This window comes from Periplaneta americana, chromosome 2 (assembly GCF_040183065.1).
Source record: "Periplaneta americana isolate PAMFEO1 chromosome 2, P.americana_PAMFEO1_priV1, whole genome shotgun sequence".
NCBI classification, from domain to species: domain Eukaryota; kingdom Metazoa; phylum Arthropoda; class Insecta; order Blattodea; family Blattidae; genus Periplaneta; species Periplaneta americana.
In genome coordinates, this window is record NC_091118.1 from 88048286 (window position 1) to 88070679 (window position 22394).

The 22394-nt window shown below is 34.8% G+C and overlaps 1 protein-coding gene across 1 annotated transcript in view; it reads left to right on the forward strand.

Annotated features, from left to right (window-relative positions):
- The window catches only part of LOC138694392 (long-chain fatty acid transport protein 1-like), a 187844-nt gene that overhangs the window by 145624 nt on the left and 19826 nt on the right, over nt 1-22394 (forward strand). Inside the window, exons 4-7 of the mRNA XM_069818081.1 lie at nt 1437-1659; nt 7600-7801; nt 20793-20985; nt 21873-22019. Of these exons, the coding sequence (XP_069674182.1) occupies nt 1437-1659; nt 7600-7801; nt 20793-20985; nt 21873-22019 (765 nt within the window). The remainder of the gene's footprint in view (nt 1-1436; nt 1660-7599; nt 7802-20792; nt 20986-21872; nt 22020-22394) is intronic.

Here is a 22394-nt window from a genome sequence, read left to right on the forward strand (position 1 = left end):
CATGAAATTAAAATGTATATGATATCCTAGACCTTTCACGTCAGAGGTGAAACAACATAAAGCGGCAAAACATTGTCAGTTTACTAGCCACATAATGGTTAATTGATTGGAATAGGGTATTGCAAAAGTACGTCGTTATTTTATTTATTTTTGGTACAAGTAACATTTGTTTAAGTACAGTATTTATTTATTTTCCCTTGTACCATCAATAAAAAACATGTATGCTTTTAATTTTTTAAAGTTATAAGTGGCTGTATGCAAGTACTTACACAGTATTCTGAAACTCAAAAAAATACCATTTCGGATTCCATAATAAATTACGTACATCAATACACTGAATCTTGATCATACGCACTTAATTTTGTATCAATTAATGTCGAATATGTACATATGACAACGAAATCAAAGCACTAAAACGTCAAACGTCATGCCTTTATTTCGCCTTAGCCAGCCTCCACTCAGCATTGCCAAACTTACCCATGCACAGGCTTGTAATTGAAGATGGCTCTGCTATAAGTCATTAAAAATGAATGGCAATACTGCTAGTATTCAGCTTCTCTAGCGGTGACTAATGTAAGTCCACGGCTAGTAATATGAGATGTAGTAGTGTCTGATATATGTTATTTGTAAACTGAGTTAATAATCTCATTTTATACTCTATATTATGTAGTGGTTCTAATAATAATACTATTATTTATAACGCCTAATGCAAAAAAAAAATAAACAAGAGTACGATCCTCTTAAAATTATGTAGTTTATGATTATGGAGATGTAGTAAAAACTCACTCTGTTCCAATTGCATTGGAAATATTTAATTGATTCAAAATTAAGTGCATATGATATGCTGCATATTACAGTAAATTTCTTGGAACACCATTTATAAGCACCAATGCACCAGAAGCGCAGAAATCTTTTAATACCCATCCCATTTGATTCACGATGGTGCTCGTTGTGGCATGGTTGCCCAATAATTTACTTAGCAGGGGGAGCTGAGGAATTTAGAGCATCTTCCATATTCTCCAGATATGAGTTCCTGCAAATATGACTTTTTCCCTAAAATGAAAGAACCACTGAGAGATGTACGTTTTAGAAATAGAGAAGTCATTATAACAGTTGTAGACCAATCAATTAGAAGCTTAGAGCAAAGTGACACTGTGGATGGAATCTGTCATCTTCCAGAGTGTGGTGATGGGTACGTGATACTAGAGTAAATTACTTTTAGGAACTGTAATTATGTTAATTGTGAATAAATATTTGATCTTAAAAGTGTTGCCACAAATTTTCGAATGATCCATGCTTTATCAAATGAGCCGAAACAACCTTCTACAGTAGAACTGATCATGTCACCAAACATTTTCGTTTAAGAGTGCACACTTTTCTTGTTTGTTAATGAATGAAAGCATTTATGATATGGTTTATAATTCTGTTATCCACAGCATTGCAAGAAGTTGTTGGCTCCTTAGATTTTCCATTGGATCAGTATCAGTTAGGAGGAGAACTATCAGAGAAGAATAATGTGAAAAATTTAAGTACACTCCTGGAATCTGCCTCAACTACTCCACCTGATGTGGAAACACCAGGATACAAGGACAGAATGCTCTATATATACACATCTGGAACAACTGGCTTACCAAAAGCTGCAGTGATGCCACATTCTCGGTAAAAATTGTGCAAGACATAAAAATAACAGAAATTAATTATTGTTAAGTTACTCGTAACATTACATAATGATATATATATATATATATATATATATTATATATGTGTGTGTTGTTGTTGTTGTTTAGTCAACTGTCCGAAGACAGGTCTGAACCTCACAAGTGATACCAAAAGGACCATTTATGAGGCAACTAGGTCAGGAGATAATGGGGTAGGATGGCCAGTTCCTTTCTCCTCCATTGCATACATCACCAATTGGCTACATAGTACACTAATCAGTCTATATATGTATATGTACAAGTTCTTTTAGCAGTTTATACAATGTTAATAAGAGTTAAGATTGCTGGTATCAGGTGAGTTTGTGCGAAGTTGAAAACAAAAAGCATTCATAGACTGAACTTTAAAGATACTTGTAATTACATCATTATATCTGCAACACAAAATAAAAGTTGCCCTGGAGATAAGACACCTTGTGATTAAATATTTTATAGTGTTCATAAAAATTTATTTCATTATAATAGCTATGCATAGCTATATTATAAGAACTTTCAGTGTTGTTTCATTTTTTCATAAATAACAGTGTTACAAGTTTCTGATTGATAGAAATATTAATGGACATGAATAGTTTACCATTCTTTTATTCCTCATTTGACAAATAAGTAACAGCACTTTCCATGACTGAACTTTATGGCCCCTAAACTTTGGTAGCTAGGGTTGGTAGCAGGTAGTTCCTAGAAGTAGGAAATATTTTGGACAGTTTGGTAGAGTAGGTACTGTATGTAAGGATCAGGTGAATATGGTGCCACTCGTTCGAAAATATTGGTGATCTTCTAATATAGCACAGTACTATAGGCCTACATATTATTTTAATAATTAATATCAGTGGCGTATACTGGTTAAAGGGTTTGGGCTACCGCTGACCCTATTATTACACAAAATATATCTAACAATTACTTTAATTTTAATTACTATGGTAAAACTAATAATACAAAATTATTACATTATGTTATATTATAAACTTTTTCTTTTGTAATTTCCTTGGGCTACCGCCGGTAGCCCCGGTAGCCCGTAAAATACGCCCCTGATTAATATTACATAGGCCTAACTAGTTTGTTATTGATCTTGTCTTGGATCAATTACTGATATTATCTGAACAAAATAACAGCATTATAGTTATTAGATTACAAGTACTGGTACCACTAATAAGAATAGAACTTGAGAAAAGAAAAACGAATTGAAGTAGGGGTTTTTCCACATTCCTTGTAGAATCGAAGAACTGTGACTTCCGTACTAATGTGCCACATTAAAGATCTTTACAGTGTCCTAAAAAATCCAAAATAACCTGGTTTGTCACATAGGTATAGACAACCTTATATTATTAGCAGCAACATGCAGATTTTAATGGTAGGCCTATATATCTCCATTTCCCTAAAGGTAGGGTTATGTTGATATCTATTAGGAAGCAATGCGCCTAGATATCTTTAAGCCTGTTTTTCTGAAGTTTTGAAGTGGAGGAAAAATTCTGTAGATAATACTTTCTCTGAAACAATAATTTTCTAAGATATCGTATGAGACCTACTGTTTTATTTATCTCTCCATGTTATGTAAAAAATAAAATGGAAAAGAAAATCATTCAAGCTGATTTAGAGTAAACTGACATTTGTTACACCAATACATCTTCATTAGCCTAGCCTACACACTTTTAACACTTTGTATCACTTTGTGTTTAACATATTTATAAAAGTTGTTATTATAACCATATTTCTAACTGCTTTTTTGTTATATTTTCAAATTATAAGTCATTAATATTCCATTAAGTATAATTATTCATGATTAATTGATTAACTAGTGGACTTACTCGTGTTAATTATATAAGATTTGTCCGGCTTACAGCTGTTTCAGTGTTTATGCACCATCCTCAGAGCCTACTAGATCATGGCATCATCTCGAACTTCTCTGCCTGTTTTGTGGGTGTGTTCGATTGTTGAAAGCTGTTGAAGAGTGGAGTCAAATAGTGTGTGTGTACTGAAATTGATCTGTGTGTTGAGAATTTGATCGGGGTGTGTTTTAGTGTGTTTGTATATTTCATGTTGTTCTAGTGTGTTGAGTTTTTGGTTCTTGGGTTGTATGTGTAGGATTTCCATGTCCGTATTTATGTTATTGTATGTATGGTTAGCATTGGTTATGTGATCTGCGTATGTAGATGTATTGTGTCCTCTGGTTATTGCTTTAATGTGTTCTTTGTATTGTGTTTGAAATGCTCTGCCTGTCTGTCCTATGTAGAACTTGTCGCAACTATTAATGTGAGTTTGTATACACCTGTGTGGTTGTATTTATTTGTTTGTGTTTTTTGTGTGTTGAGATGACTTTGTAGTGTGTTTTCTGTTCTGTATGTTATATTGTATTTCTCCTTTCTGAATTAAGATGCGATCTTATGTGTGCTTTTGTTTTCATATGTTAGTATGATGTATTTCTTGTGTTCTTGTGTTTGTGTTGTGTTTTGCGTGTTTTTGTGTTCGTTAAGTTTTTGTTTTGTCTTTCTTATGATGTTGTCTATTATGTTTGGATTGTATCCGTTTTCTTGTGCTATGTATTTGTGTTCACTTCTTCATTGTAGCGTTGTTGGCTCATGGGTATGTTGAGTAATCTGTGTACCATTGTCCTGAATGCAGCATGTTTGTGTTGTATAGGGTGGTTAGATGTGTTGTGTATGTGTGTGGTGGTGGGGTTGGTTTTCTGTATATTTTGTAGGTGTGTTTGTTGTCGATTTTTGTTATGGTGACGTCTAGGAAATTTATGGAGTAGGCCTATCACCAACTTATACACTAATATACCAATACAGGACACACTACAGATACTAAAACAAATGCTCACAGATAACAACACACCACAAGAATACATCGAAGAAATCATCGAAATCACAGACATCATAACAAAGCAAAACTATTTCACACACAACAACAAATACTACACCCAAACAGAAGGATTGCCAATGGGATCACCCATATCCAGCATACTAGCAGAGATATTTTTACACAACATAGAACAAACATACACACTCAATAATGAACACAACAAATATGCAGGCAACATAATATACTGGCACAGATACGTAGACGACATTCTCATACTATACAAAGGAAACAAAATACAAATACACAAACTACACCAATACATAAACAAATTACACCCAAAACTTCAATACACACTAGAACTTGAAAACAACAACTCCATAAATTTCCTACACATCACCATAACAAAAATCGACAACAAACACACCTACAAAATATACAGAAAACCAACCACCACCACCACACCCATACACAACACATCTAACCACCCCATACAACACAAACATGCTGCATTCAGGACAATGGTACACAGATTACTCAACATACCCATGAGCCAACAACACTACAATGAAGAAGTGAACACAAATACATAGCACAAGAAAACGGATACAATCCAAACATAATAGACAACATCATAAGAAAGACAAAACAAAAACTTAACGAACACAAAAACACGCAAAACACAACACAAATACAAGAACACAAGAAATACATCACACTAACATATGAAAACAAAAGCATACATAAGATCGCATCTTCATTCAGAAAGCAAAAATACAACATAACATACAGAACAGAAAACACACTACAAAGACATCTCAACACATAAAAAAACACAAACAAATAAATACAACCACACAGGTGTATACAAACTCACATTAATAGTTGCGACAAGTTCTACATAGGACAGACAGGCAGAGCATTTCAAACACAATACAAAGAACACATTAAAGCAATAACCAGAGGACACAATACATCTACATACGCAGATCACATAACCAATGCTAACCATACATACAATAACATAAATACGGACATGGAAATCCTACACATACAACCCAAGAACCAAAAACTCAACACACTAGAACAACATGAAATATACAAACACACTAAAACACACCCCGATCAAATTCTCAACACACAAATCAATTTCAGTACACACACACTATTTGACTCCACTCTTCAACAGCTTTCAACAATCGAACACACCCACAAAACAGGCAGAGAAGTTCGAGATGACGCCGTGATCTAGTAGGCTCTGAGGATGGTGCGTAAGCACTGAAACAGCTGTAAGCCGGACAAATCTTACATAATTAACACGAGTAAGTCCACTAGTTAATCAATTAATTATATTCAAGTGTTAAAAGTAGTGTACGCAATAGATGTAGATTCATTTTCCGGGCTGAGAGGCCGTGGTCTATTAGTTGGTTTTATACCAGACGTTTCGTCTGCAACTGCGGCAGACATCTTCAGTGGAGTGGTATCCGAGGTCGCAAGACTCTTCTCGGCGTACCTGAGGCAACTGATCCTGTGTCTGGTTGTGCGGGCGTATTTATAGTGCAGCTCGCGGGCCGAGGCCTGTTGTCACTGCGGTCCGCGCCGCTTTGTTCGCTGCTCCCGTTCTGGGTTCCGTCCTTTTGTTGTAGTGGCTTCTTATCTGTTCTGTTTAGGACCGGGTACCAACACTTGTTTAGCTTTACGCCTTCTTCCTTGCGATTTCTTATGTATTTCGATCGCTTCTCTATGTAGACGGGGGAAGAAGTGCGTCGTCATGCTCAAGATGTCCGTGTCCTTGAATCTAATGTTGTGATCGCCCTCTTGATAGGCATGTGCTGCCACTGCCGATTTGTCGATCTGTCCTAGGCGATCACAACATTAGATTCAGGGACACGGACATCTTGAGCACGACGACGCACTTCTTCCCCCGTCTACATAGAGAAGCGATCGAAATACATAAACATAACAACAACTTTAATCGCAAGGAAGAAGGCGTAAAGCTAAACAAGTGTTGGTACCCGGTCCTAAACAGAACAGATAAGAAGCCACTACAACAAAAGGACGGAACCCAGAACGGGAGCAGCGAACAAAGCGGCGCGGACCGCAGCGACAACAGGCCTCGGCCCGCAAGCCGCACTATAAATACGCCTGCACAACCAGACACAGGATCAGTTGCCTCAGGTACGCCGAGAAGAGTCTTGCGACCTCGGATACCACTCCACTGAAGATGTCTGCCGCAGTTGCAGACGAAACGTCTGGTATAAAACCAACTAATAAACCACGGCCTCTCAGCCCGGAAAATGAATCTACATCTATAGACTCCGGCCGTGAAAGCCTACACTGCAAGTGTACGCAATATTCAAAATGAATTATTCATGGTTATTACAAATGAAATAGATACTTTCAGTACCGGTATATTATGGGAACCAAACCATTATAGTTATAGACGAGTGCCGGTATTTTACACGGTTTTGTAGGGAATATCTTGAAGTTTGTCAGGAAGTGAAGGGAAAAAAAATCACAGATAAATACATTGGAAAAAACTCTGTCTTTGATATGTTCTCACAGAAGAGTTCGCAGGGTCTAGATTCAGCTTCTTGGTACCGGTACCAGGTAGTGTACTTGTGAGTGCCATGCTCTCGCCTGTTAAATGGCCAATCCAATGTCTTGGAAGATGTTCATATAGCCTAAATGATGTAGAACCTTTCCATGGTAGTGAGGTGGAGCTCCAACTTTCATGAGAATGAAGTTTAGTTTTCATAGTCTTCCTAGAGTTGAGGTATCAGCCACTCTCTTAGCATGTTGAAATAATTTACTCCAGTTACTGTCTGTTCTTCATTCATTCATTCATTCATTTAATCATCTATCTATCTATCCATCCATCCATCCATCCATCCATCCATCCATCCATCCATCCATCCATCCATCCATTATTGTATATGATCTATTGGACGAATAACTCTGTCTGTCTGTCTGTCTGTCTGTCTGTCTGTCCATTCATTCATTCATTCATTCATTCATTCATTTATTCATTCTATCTGACTGTACATATTTATAAATTGTATTAAATATACCTATTTATAATTTGCAGGTATCTGTTGATAACTATGGCTGTTAAGTATCTATTAGCTCTAACTCCAGATGATGTAATGTACAACCCACTGCCCATGTACCATTCAGCTGGTGGAATAATAGGAACAGGTCCAGCTCTGGTTCATGGGAATCCTATTGTACTCAGAACAAAATTTTCTGCTTCATCTTACTGGACTGATTGCATCAAGTATAAATGCACAGTAAGTTACAAATAGCATTTAAAGTAGGTTAAGCTCTTACCAAAATGATTACATAATGTATACCGGTACATAATTGAATTCATTCACTCATAGTTTTCTTGCCCAAGGACAGATCTTCCACTGCAAGCCCCTCATTCTTCAATTGTCCCTATTTTCCGCCTTCCTCTCTGTCCCCACATATGATCAATATTATGTGTCTATCATCTGATATCTTCTGCTCTGAACTTTTCTCCCGTTCACCGTTTCATCGACCAATTTACCTTTTGACCATTTCTTGAGCTTTACCTGCCTGATATTAGATGACAGATGGCGGGGCTTCCGTGACATGTGGTCAGCATGATGCTGGACCTTCACTTATGGCAAAATAAGATATTTCATTGACAAAGAACATTATTCCTTAAGCCTTAAGCAGTATTCGAACTTACGATTTCCACGCCATGTCGCAGATGCATTTCTTAGACATTGAAAACAACAGCTAGCATTCCACGAGTTGTATCAGGAGTGTGCTGGCAATAATTTAACAAAGGGCTTACCAAAAAAAAAAAGGGGGGGGATGGTCAGCAGAGAGATTCGGAGCAGGGGAAGGGGGGAAACAATGGTTACTTTACAATAATAATATACAGCAGCAACAACTTTTTACCTTTAAAATAGATTTCAAACGGTTAGCTCAGCTGTAGGATGCACTGTTCTTGTAAACTGAGTTTCCTTAATTGTCCAAATATGTTTTCACTTCCATTCATTGGTGAATAATTGCACAAATTAACAATTACAAGGAAATTCACAAACTCGCAGCATTTTTACCGCACACTACAGGATCACACGTGTTGGTAGAGACTAGCTACTAACATATAACTAAACCCATTTTACGGAAGTGGAAATGAGAAACAATCTGTTATGAAAGCGAGAACACTGCACCCACTCACATGGTCTTTGTTGCCACATGTACATTTTACAAGTTCAGTATCACATGCTTTTGAAGAATGTCAGTTCTTGTAAAGTCATGCTACCATTATTGCTCAAAGCTGCAGATGGCCGATTAATTTTTTTGTGTTAAAAATAATGTAGTTTGGAGTTACTTTCAATTTCAAATATATTTGTACAAAACTGACAACTTGGCTATTGTCCTATCTAGTAGACAATGAATGGAAGTGAATTTCAGGGGCCAAGAAGATATGCGATACTAACGTAAAACTACTTCCTCTTTGTTTTATATAAATCTAACTTCAATTTTCAGATATCCTCGAAAGTTTCAAACCATGAGTAGTAGCTTATATAAAATGCAACGAATAATATATTTTGATTTATGAGTTAAAAAAAGTTTATATGGTGTCTTTCATAGCTTTGCGTTAAAACTCTTTTTTTTATTGTGCCTCCTCCTAGATGTGTTATAGTCTGGTTGAATGCAGCATCGTTAGATGGCAGCGGTAGCGAGTTTGCTGCAAGAGCAGTTGGTTTCTATTTCCCGCCCATGCGCTGATTCAGAGGAGGATCTCCTCCCTAACTGTTCATTCGGTTGCTTTAAAAACTCTGCTTCTTTCACTGGCTGCTAGTGCGCTGTTATCTATTTGTGTTAACTGTAGGAAAGGAGGAAAGGATTTGCTTTCCTCCACACAAACAATCTCGCATCTTTCTCACAGTTTTCTATTGGCACATGAGTGCGCGTCGTTTAAAACTCGATCAATCGAGGTTTTCTTATAGCTGTGAACTTAGAAATTATGGAATCTTCCTCGAATTTCAAGGCATATATTTAATTTGGTATTTACTTTCAAAAGAAGAAAAATGTGAGGAGGACGTTCCTCCCTTCCCCCCCCCCCGAGAAACCGCCACTGTCCTATTTTCATATCAATGAAGGACCTCTTCATGAAGAAAATTGGATTTCTCAGAGCTCCAATACCTGTCTATTGCTTTTGGAATTTATATAGGCCCTACTCATGGAGATTAAACCAACAGGAGATTTGGATCAGTTTATATGGTTTTAACTTCAATAATTGTATAATAATTTCGCACAGAATTTTAAGATATAATACTGGTACCTCCTTCTTGTGAAAGAAGACAAAGCAATTTTTTAGGAAAATTTTTGAAGTAGTGTTCAACGTTATCCAAATTTTTCTTGATAAGCACAGAAAATCATCTTTTAAGTTTTTTATCTGTACCGTAACATTTCTCTCTTGCGACATTTATTCGCAAGGCTATGGATCATTGTATGACTTGGAACATTACCTCCTGAATCTTTCCTGAAATCGTCGTCAAACTAAATTGGTCGAATTTAACATTTACTGTACATAAACACTGTCTGTGTGATGCTATATCTACATATGTGCAATTTCATGCTAAATTTTTTGTAAATATCATTCCAATACAACTGTGTCAACTTTCTTCTACAAAAGACCCAATACGATTCATGTGAGCAGACCGTAGAAGCCAATGATGTGTCATTAGCTATAGCAAGATCTCTGCATAAAGCAGACTCTACGATTCACTTAGGGAGAACAAGAATGCTGCTTTGCGGTTTCTCTACTATCTCTTCACACAGCATAACAACCGATTTTGTTTTGTATACTGGTAGTCACATTTTAAAATAAGGGACTTGCAACTTGTCTGTATTGTAGCTATATCATTATTACATGACTGAAGCTCGATGTTATCTGTAAAAATAACACTAGTAGGACTATTTAATCCACAGATCTTGATTTTACAATTAAAGATTTTTTGATTAAAGCAAGTGTAGGCCTACCCTACTGTCGGTACAGATAACTGCATAGAATGACAACAAGTGCTTGAGAGCTTTGAGGGTATGTTTGTTTATATTAAGTTCAACAGAAGAAAAGGAGACTGAAATAATTACTGATCCTCAACTTTTGCTAAACTATAACAGCTATTCGAACTCTAGTTCTGCATTGAGGGAAGTCAACTAATTATCGCCACATCATTCAGTTGGGCCTTGATTCAACACACTTCCCCGGGTTACTTTGCAAATTGATAAGATTCTTGTTGGCTATTTTTGAAAATGTGGTTGGAAGATTTGACCTAGTTGGAGTGTCGCATTCTTACGATCTACTAATTCTTTCATAGGTGTCTTCTTCATAGAAAAGCCTGCTCTGCAAATGTGAAAGTAGTCTCCTTTATTTTCTCCTTGTTTTCGACCCTTCATCTGTTATTGCTTATCTTCACTTGCACCTTCCTGCGGCTATTGCTGCTGCTCATGTCGCTATTGAAAGAATTGTAGAGGTATATCCGAGGATGAACCCTCTTTTAACATTAAGTATTACACATGCTGAATATTGTAACTTTTAACACTTATACAATACACCCCTAGTAAAATACTATCATATGTATTTTTGTAAATTACTTGCTACACTGTTTTACTGGTTCGAGGTATGAAATTGCAATAATAAACTTGTGTATCATTGATTCTAGTTCACATTAACACTGTTTAAAAACTTAATATTGTTTAGTCGACACGTTAAAAAGTGTTAAAATTTATTTAAAAAGTTTATATACCTTGGACAGATGGCCCATTTCGACGTGATGTTGAGTCTTCATCAGTGTCCCACGAACTCGAGCCAAGTCTATCCAAGGTATATAACCTTTTTTAATAAATTTTAACACTTTTTAACGTGTCGACTAAACAATTTTAAGTTTATAAAATTGTGAATTATCAAAGGTTTTGGTATTTGTTTATTAAAATATTTTCGCTAGAAAACAGTATAAATTAACAAATGATAATTTTCGAGTTACTGCACTATTTTACTGGGCGTGATATTATGACTACCAATAACGATATTATTAAACTTATCAAAATAACAACTTAAATATCTTCATGTATTAAATAATACATATTAGTATATAACTTTCATCGCTCTGCTTCTCCTCTTCCCCCACCTAGTAAGGAGATCCGTACAAGAATAAACTTTGATGCCAGAGATACCGGTATTGATTTAGCTCCTAGGAATGTGTTGTGTCCAAACAAATATTCTTTCTTGAAGAAGAGCCCACTGCAAATCTTACAAGTCCAAGGAACTCAGCCTTTCAGTAATCTAATCTCTTGTGAATAATCAAACCTAACTGCTCAACTGATTGACGGAGATGTTTTTTTTTTTTTAAGGTGAAATTCAGGTCACACTCTAGGGAGCTATAGCCGTCGCAAATGTGGCTCAACCCATGACCTCTTCATCCACCATTAAAGGTCGCCACTAAGGTTCCAAACAGTCCAGAATTTGGCGAGATTGATCAGGAATTATATGCTATGTCCCAGAGGAATTTTTTTCACCACATAGCAAAAATCTCGGAATTACAATAATTTCAGATTAATAGGCCTAATACTTTTTGAGCATGAGTCTTATAGATAGAAGTTTGAGCCTAATGTTACCCCTTCTTTTTGACAAGGCTTTACAGTATCTTTCAAACTTGTATAATTTTAAATTGTCAGTTTTCTATTTTAAATGTTTATTTTTCTTACAAAAAACTACCCACCTGACAGTGGCAGATATTCAGAGCATGCTAAGAATACACTGCATGCCCTCTTATTATTATTATTATTATTATTATTATTATTATTATTATTATTATTATTATTATATTTACATTTATTTTTCTCGTTTTATTTTCTGCGCAAATGTTAAATACTGCTCTCTAACCAGATTAGACTGTATGCAACAGTGGCTGCTGAAGCCACTTTGACTTGTGCCAGAACATTCAATCAGAAACAGAAACGAAAAGTAACGGTAATGTATCGTTTTATATCCTGAATATTTTATATAAATAATAATAATCATAATAATAATAATAATAATAATAATAATAATAACAGACTTAGTAATAAATTAATATAATAAATTCACGGAACTTTGAAGTTTTATAAACTGTCTATACTTGAATTCTATTTTCTTCCAATTTTCACCAAAGAGTTCAATGACTTTCTGGCTAAAATTGGAGATCTTGCTACCAGAAGTGAATTAAATCCATCACAGCTTTCTTAGACCAATGCCAGATACAATAAAAAAGAACACGAGAAAAACAAAAGAAAGAATTTTTAATATCACATCAACGAATCTATTTGTTTTCTGCATAAACATTTTAACACCTTTTATTTACATACCTAGCCTTCAAATCTAGCGTTAGTCTTACCATATGTATTTACTTTATGTTTATCTTCATATGATGAAAAAAAGTATTTTATAATGGAGTACCGTACCGGTATTTATTTTATTCATAATTTATTCTTTCTCAGCAACACTGCATACTTATATGACGCCAGATAAGGCATTGTTTTCCCTACGCTCGCGCTCTTTTTGATAACGTATTTGCCGGGAACAAAGTCAGGCCTGGCGTGGAAGAAATATACGTTATTTAGTGCTGCCACCTCGAATCGAGTTGTCAACTGAATGGCACGGATAAGACCTTTCCCCTTGCCCTTTGCACTACCGTGAAACTCCATCGAATGGATTACAAAACACTTCTGTGCATGCCCATACAGAGATGGTTGACAGCTGACTCGAATGACAAAAATATGTACAACTATACAGCAGCGCATGAGTGGGCGAACGGCATTGTTACTCTGACATGATGCAGCGTGGTATTTCAAATCGATGTTCTGCTGGAATCACTACACGATAAATCCTTATTTTTTATAATATTTGTGATCTTATAGCGCTTTCAATGTACAGTTAAAAATAAGATTCAATTATATTTTATTTAGGCAGTGGCATGGCACCGCCCCTGGCATGCAATAATATATACCCTGTATATAATATACACCCTGTACAGAAATGCCTTCTGAAGCCTCGGGGTGTGATACTGTGCATAGATCTCAGAACAGTGCCAAGTAGAGAAAGAGTGTCTGAGGGTGAAATACCAGTCAGTTTGGCTGCCATAAAAGCAGAATGTAACGCTACATGTTGTTTGGCAGTGGCGGACTGACGCACAGTTTTCTGCCAGCTTGGCCATTTATTTTTATGATTATTCCGATAGTGGTATTTTTCAGCACAACAGCCAAATCCTCACCATTATACACCATTCAAAGATCCATAACTTTCACAAATTTATGTTTCAGTGTAGCATGTTTTCATGACACGTGATATACTGAAGTTTCGTTCAGATCAGTGAGAGGATAAAGTTGTATTTTATTGTTTTATTTAATGTGAAAATGAGTGAGTGTAACGAAGTGTGTCAGTGTGACGTTGGAAAACTTAAATTAAAACCTTTCCGAGAAAAAATAAATTATATTTTCTCAGTTCACACTAGTTCCTAAATTAACAGCAGCTGGATTTCTCATATAAATGTACTGGTAAGTCCACAGAATTATACTGAAAGCTGAAGAACAGAATTTGATTCTGTATAATAATAATAATAATGATAATAATAATAATAATAATAATAATAATAATAATAATAATAATAATAATAATAATAATATAGGCCTACATACAACATACATACATATATAAGTGTTCTGCCCATGAGCAGGTCTTTCACTGCAAACCCAGCATTCTCCAATCTTTCCTATTTTTTGCTTTCCTCTTAGCCTCCGCATATGATCCACATATCTAAATATCATCTATCATCTACCCCGAACTCTTCTACCGTTCACCATTCCTTCCATCTCTTTCTGATCAGTTTCAGTATCATTCTTTCTTCACTCACTCTTTCCAACATAACTTCATTTCTTATTCTGTCTGTTCACTTCATATCCTCCATTCTTCTCCATATCCACAATTCAAATGCTTTTATTCATTTCTTTTCATTTTGTCGTAATGTCCATCTTTCTGCATCATACAATGCCACACTCCACACAAAGCACTTCACTAGTCTCTTCCTTAGTTCTTTTTCCAGAGGTCCGCAGATGCTCCTTTTTCTATTTAAAGTTATAATAATAATAATAATAATAATAATAATAATAATAATAATAATAATAATAATAATAATAATAATAATAATAAAATTAGGGATATCTAGTCATGCCCACTTTCTTGAAAGAAATTAAAATAATTGCTTAGTGCATACCTTGGTCTTGATTTCACTCTTCGCCACTGCCACATGGAGTAATCTAGAAATGTTGATTAACGGTTTTCACCTCAATATTTATGTAGAAAGTTACATACTAGATCGCTAGATACTCTTTAAAAAAATTTGTTTTGCATAATATTGCCCTATAAAATTTTTATACAATTGAGTATGATACCAGAAAGAGAATGAACTGAAATTGTTTCTAAATTGTTTATAAAAATTATTTTGTTTATAATTTTGATATAAAACTTAAAACATGATAACTCATGCAGTTTTTAAGATAGAGCCACAATTTTTTTCCTGTTTTATAGCTAAAAGTATTGTTTAGTGTCTGACATTGAGCTATTTTTTTATTTTCATTTACATTAATTAAATATTACCATATATGTCAAATATGCTAATATTTTATGTTATATATATATATATATATATATCTATCATTCATTCATTCATTCATTCATTTAGTGTTCTGTCCAAGGGTAAGTCTTTCAGATCTAGATTCATTTTCCGGGCTGAGAGGCCGTGGTCTATTGGTAGGTTTTATACCAGACGTTTCGTCTGCAACTGCGGCAGACGAAACGTCTGGTATAAAACCTACCTACAATAGACCACGGCCTCTCAGCCCGGAAAATGAATCTAGATCTATAGACTCCGGCCGTGAAAGCCTACACTGCAAGGGTAAGTCTTTCACTGCAAACCCAGCTTTCTCCAATATTTCGTATTTTCTGCCTTTCTTTTCGTTTCCTCATATGATCCATATATCTTTATGTCGTCTATGATCTGATATCTTCTACTCCAAACTCTTCTTCCTTTCACCATTCCTTCCAATGCATCCTTCAGTAGGCAGTTTCTTCTCAGCCAGTGACCCAACCCATTCCTTTTTCTCTTCTTGATCAGTTTCAGTATTATTCTTTCTTCACCCACTCTTTCCAACACAGCTTCATTTCTTACTCTCTCTGTCCACATCACACGTTCAATTCTTCTCCATAACCACATTTCAAATGCTTTTATTCGCTTCTCTTCACTTCGTCGTAATGTTTTACATATATAGTAATATTTAATTAATGTAAATGAAAATGTCCACACCTGTGGAGTAATGGCTAGCGCGTCTGGCTGCGAAACCTGGTGGCCCGGGTTCGATTCCCAGTCAGGGCAAGTTATCTGGTTGAGGTTTTTACCAGGGTTTTCCCCTCAACCCAATATGAGCAAATGCTGGGTAACTTTCGGTGCTGGACTTAGGACTCATTTCACCAGCATTACCACCTTCATCTTATTCAGACGCTAAATAACCTAAGATGTTGATAAAGCATCGTAAAATAACCTACTTAAAAAAATAAATGAAAATAAAAAAATATTTCTATGTCAAGCACTAAACAATAGTTTTAGCTATAAAACAGTGGAAAAAACTGTGGCTCTATCTTAAAATCTGCATGCGATATTATGTTTCAAGTTTTACGTCAAAATTATAAACAAAATAAGTTGTAACATTATTTTTGTAATATTTAATTTCTAGTTCACCAGTGTGTGCCACAATCTAATGATCATGTCCTGATATCTATGCATCGATTTCTGGATTAGAAAGAAGCTTATTTTAGAAGTAATGCTGGATGAGGGGCTTGACAGCTAGAAGTGGGCGTGGCTGATGACGCAGCATCTTGGAAAATGAGACTTATCTGGAAAACAATAAGACATAAATCGAAAATTCTTATGCCAAATTAAAGGGAAGAAAATTCTCTATTAAAATAGTTATATTTTGAAAATTCTAATTTTTCATCATTTTTTGGAGTTTTGTAGGTGTACAGCTGTCAAAAAAAAAGTGGCTGCACTCGTGAACAGCGAATATTTTCAAAGTCCACTTCTGGTCGCGGCGATGTTACACGATGCATGTGCTTGTACAAGGAGTTCCGGAACTATGAAAGTGTCCCATATCTGCGCCTTGTAGACCAGCGGTCAAGTGCTTGTTTAATGATTCAAAGGTCGTGGGTTCGGGCCTTCTTCAAGTTTTCATTTTATTTTTTAATCGTTCTTTAGCGATGTAAATGATATTCAAATTATCATTTATATCCAGTTATCGTTCTTTATGGATATCACGTTATTTATATTATGTTATCGTTCTTTAGAGATATGAATAAAATTCAGGTCATCATTTGTTTTCTGTTATTGTTTTATAACGATATGAATAATAATTATTATTGTATCTCCAATGGGGGTTAGCCCTATTTTACATATGTATGTTAGGGCTATAGTTTTATACACAAAAAAGATAAGCATAAAGAGAAATGAAAAAGAAAATTAAATTAGCTTACGCGATGTAAACAAAACATAAACAATCCGTAAATTAGGCATTGCGATTGCAAAACAAATATCAGGTATCAATTTGAAACATACAAAAACATTAACAACACACATACGTAACACTTCTATAACACAAATATGCAGCTTTCCGTACCATACATCATAAATTAATACACAATAGTCACACAAACACAATCAAACTATAATTACGACATTGCGACGACATCAAGCATCCCATAACTGACTCACATACATAACAAATCAAGCATCCGTTACAACACATACACTTCAACATAGTAACCACACTTTTAAAAGTTACAAATTTGGCTCCAAGAAGAATAAATAGGACACTGTCACTAATTACTATTCTTCTACAATTTCTAAAATACATCTGTAATAAATCTGTGAAATTCCGATATGAATAATATTCACGTTTTTTATATTGTTATCGTTCTTTAGCGATATAAATAATATTCAAGTTATCATTTATATTCTGTTTTCCTTCATTAGCATTATAAAACAATATTCAAGTTATTTATATTGTTATTGTTCTTTCGCAAAATATTAATTAAACAAACCGATATTTATCATTTATATTCTGTTATCATTCTTTAGTGATACTGTATAAATAATATTCAAGTTATTTATATTGTAATCGTTCTTTAGCGATATAAATAACATAAATTTAATATTAGGTTTGGAAAAATCCAGTTGCATAATACTGGTATTAGTTTTTCTTTTTGTATTATTACATTATACTATCTTGAACCACAATAAAATGAAAAGGAGTAACGAGGAATTGAACCTGAGACGTTGACATCTAAATTCCGACGTTCATCCACTGAGCTACGAGGGCAAAAGTGTGGAAATATTTTCGGAAAAATTGGCCCAATCACACTCTAAGATTTTCTGATGATTCGTAGAAGCTAGTCCAGGATGCGGGGGGCAAAGGCTAATTGAGATTTCCCGGTCTCTGACCGGGTCAAACATCCTGATAGAATTAATATTTAACCCTTGCCGTGACCTTCGGTGAAGTCCGGAGGGCCCAATTAGTAAATCCACTCTCCTCATCTCCACGCTTGGGCCCCCTGGAATTTTATAAGATGCGAAAGAGATATTGGTGTGCGGAAAGCAACGGGATGTTACCGCATTTAGGCCTATCCTTCCCAAGAAAAACTGCAAACATGAACAAAGGAAGCTTTTAATAGAAGAAGAAGGATCTTCTGCGGACCTCTGGAAAAAGAACTAAGGAAGAGACTAGTGAAATGCTTTGTGTGGAGTGTGGCATTGTATGGGGAAAGAACATGGAAATTACAACGAAATGAAGAGAAACGAATTGAAGCATTTGAAATGTGGATGTGGAGAAGAACGGTGCGTGTGAAGTGGACAGACAGAATAAGAAATAAAATTGTGTTTGAAAAAGTGAGTGAAGAAAGAATGATGCTGAAACTGATTAGAAAGAGAAAAAGGAATTGGTTGGGTCTCTGGTTGAAAAGAATAATAGACGACATTAGGATATGTGGATCATATGCGGAGACTAAGAGGAAGGCAGAAAATAGGAAAGATTGGAGATTGCTGGGTTTGCAATGAAAGACCTGCCCATGGACAGAACATTTATGTATGTATGTTCAGAATGCCTGGAATATCGTGTCTAAGAACAGTCGCTATTTGCAAAGACTAGTCAATTCCATGCCCACTCGACTGCAAGATGATAAGAGGAAGATAGACTAAATATTGAATTGTGGCTTTTTGTTTTGTTTTTTGAACGCTTAATTGTTTGAATGTTTTAAGGCCGACGCCAGTAAATTTGTTATGTTTATGCCACGAAATATATTGAGAATAAAATCTTTTTTCTTTCCATTTGCAGCCACAATATCATAATGATAGTGATAAAGTCATGGCATAATATATTAATGAACCTGATGTTAATTACTAAAATAATCATAAAAGAGAAAAGGAGCCATTATGTCTAGTTTGTCTCTCTCAAAAACAGAACAAAAAAGGACATAAAAAGCAGGAGGTTGTAGTCGAACACAGGACCTCATGAATAAGAGGCCTGAACGCTACCATTATGCTATCGAATAACACACAGTATACTTCAATTATAACTGTAGATATCAGGCAACATGGTCCAACAACATGTAACATCGCCTGTCTCCGAATTGTAGCGAAGATACCCGAAGGGAACTTTTTTTCAGGAGAGCAGCCACTTTTTCTTTTGACAGCTGTACATACCTTAACGTAGATGATGTGCCTATAAAAAAAATACTAGCATGTACCAGTATATACTTTTTTTAATTCCAGAATATAAGTAACTTTTAAAACCAGTTTGTTTTTTTATCAATGCCTATTTTCAATGTTTAGGTCTAATGTGAGAGTTTTTTTAGTCCACAGACACCATAAACAACAGACTAAGTGGTAATCAGTTGAAACATAAATTGAGGTAAAACTACATTTCATGTCATATACTGGTACCGGTACTACTAAGTTCTGTGCTATATTAAGAGTAGATAGATCTGATAATGAGGGCCAAATCTCAAGATAAATACACATGTTTAAAAATTCAACTGCAGTGTCTGCCAGCACTGGTGCCAGTGTTGTCTAGAAGTTATCAAAACAAAATGTTGAGTCTTCATCCTTGAATACACTTTTTTAACACTTATGAATCACTGATGAACTAACATAACACAATAATTTAAAGTGTTAACACATTGAAGTCGTTATTTATTTACGTAATTTAAATAACTTAATAATTCATCAGTGAAAATATTGATACATATTTATGTCAGCCAGTACCTACAATAACTGTTACCAGTAATTTGCTGTTTACCAGTTGTGACAATTAATTAAATGGATAAATTAGTTCGACTTAAAATTTGAAATATGATTAGCATGCAGGCTAGGATAATCAACATATCAAATTTAAATGATCATACTAACTAATTGTGATGGACTATACTTCATTCAGATAGATGATATCCCTATGGAAAATGTGCAAATTGTTCTTGAATAATTGTCGTCTTTGATTCAAGAACTTCTTTGTTTCGTCGTATAAGTTGTCTTGGAATTCACTGACTTAAAGTTGGGAACCCTAGTCACCATGCATAGCACAAACTTGTTGAAGCTAATCTGCAGTGATAATTTTGTGACCCAAAAGCTGAGAAATTATTACTCCTGATGGAGTCGTCACAATTGACAAACACTAATATTCGTATCTGCCAACTAGGGACATACCAACCCACAAGGATTTTGTAATAATATGTAGCATTATGGAAGAATCTCTGAAGCTGCATTTACACGTTCAATTTTCTATGCGCTATCTGGGAAGAATATTGAAAGAATCATTGAACATTCAATTAAGATCCATGAAGATTTTGTGTCTACATGGTGAGCTGTTTTGAATGTCATCTTCACTACGTATATATATATATATATATATATATATATATATATATATATATAAATATATATATATATATATATATATATATATATAAATTAATATTAAATATCAATCTTGCATGCATTGCTTGAATACTTAAAATTGAAAGAAAAGTTGAACTGTGTAGATGCACCTTTACGTTAGTTATTTTGCAAATGATTAGTAGGTATTAATGGCTGCATGCAAGGACGACTCAAGGTTAATGTAATAGAAAGGTGATATGTATTAATATATTCCATTTGTTTTTAGATTGCACAATATATTGGAGAAATGTGTCGTTACATTATGGCTGTTCCCCGCAAACCAGAAGATACACGTCATCATATTCGTCTTATGGTTGGCAATGGCATGCGATCCACCATCTGGAAAGATTTTGTTGAACGGTTCAAAATCGAACAAGTTACAGAATTGTATGCCTCCACTGAGGGAAATGTGAACATCTGTAAGATTATTTTATATACTAATTAATAAGATTTTTATTTTAATATTTTCAGACAAATTGTTGATTTAGCCTATTTGTTTGCTTTGTATTGTGTTATTTATTGATATATTTATTTAGTTTATACATATTTAATCAGTCAGTCAGTTAGGTTGATAGTCTTATGTGTGTAAAGGTAATAAATAAATTAATTTTTTTACCTTATGGTAAAGTTTAAATTAAATTTTTTAAAGTACCTACTATGGTATTTTGGCATGAGCGTGGTTTTATATTAATTGCGATAATATTGACGTATTGCTAATGCGCAAATTTTTTAAACAGGAAAATTTATTTCTTTCGGAAATTTTAATCATTGTAACACATATTTCCCTACTTTTAAATGCACTGAGCTCTTTCTTGTACAGATGCCATTTTTTTGTTCAAATGTTCTTGTCACCTGGAAAAGAAAAATCAGTCAGTCAGTCAGTGACATAACAAAACTTCAAGAGTTGGTGAATCATATAAACCATGGTTTGTTCCTCTATGTCAATTACAGACCGAATTACAACACATAAAAGTTGTAAAGTACCTTTTGGGACATGGTGTAGATTCTGAATGGGGTTAGAGACATACTCCATTTTACGTATAGTATTTAAAATTTTCACAAAGTTTCAGTCACAGAACATATATCTGAGTACCCACATTCTGGGAAATGGTGTAACAAAGAGCAAGAACACTGGATACTTTCGGTCACACATCCAATTCTTTACTCAGAAAAGAATAGACTAAAAATTAATGTTACCTAGTAATGAATTCAAGATGAAAGCTCCTTACACTGAGGTCTTCAAATTATAAAATATGATAAGAAACGTGTAGGAAAGCTTACTTCAGTTCAGTTGGTTTTGTTTCAGTAAATATTGACAACAGAATAGGTGCTGTTGGTTGCATGCCACAATGTGTGCCACAGTCCCTTCTACCAGTTGGTCTAGTAAGAGTAGACCCAGAAACAAATGAGCCAGTAAGAGACAGGAGAGGACTTTGCATTCGCTGTGAAGCTGGTGAGTCTGTTTTGTTTTGTTACAATATTAGAACATAATTATTTTCAGACATGATATCAGTGATTATCCATCTATATTATCCTAAAATTAAAAATAAAATACGTTTCTTATACCATATTCAGTTGAAACAATTATTTTCCATTCCACCATTCCATGTCATATTCTCTCGTACTTCGTGTTGCAAACCCAGCATTCTCCAATCTTTTCTATTTTCTGCCTGCCTGTTAGGCTCTGCATACAATCCAAATATCTTCTGTACCGAACTTTTCTTCCATTCACCATTTCTTTCAGTGCATTCTTCAGTAAGCTTAGGCAGTTTCTTCTCAGCCATTGACCATGCCAATTCTTTTTTCTCGTCCTGATCAGTTTCAGCAT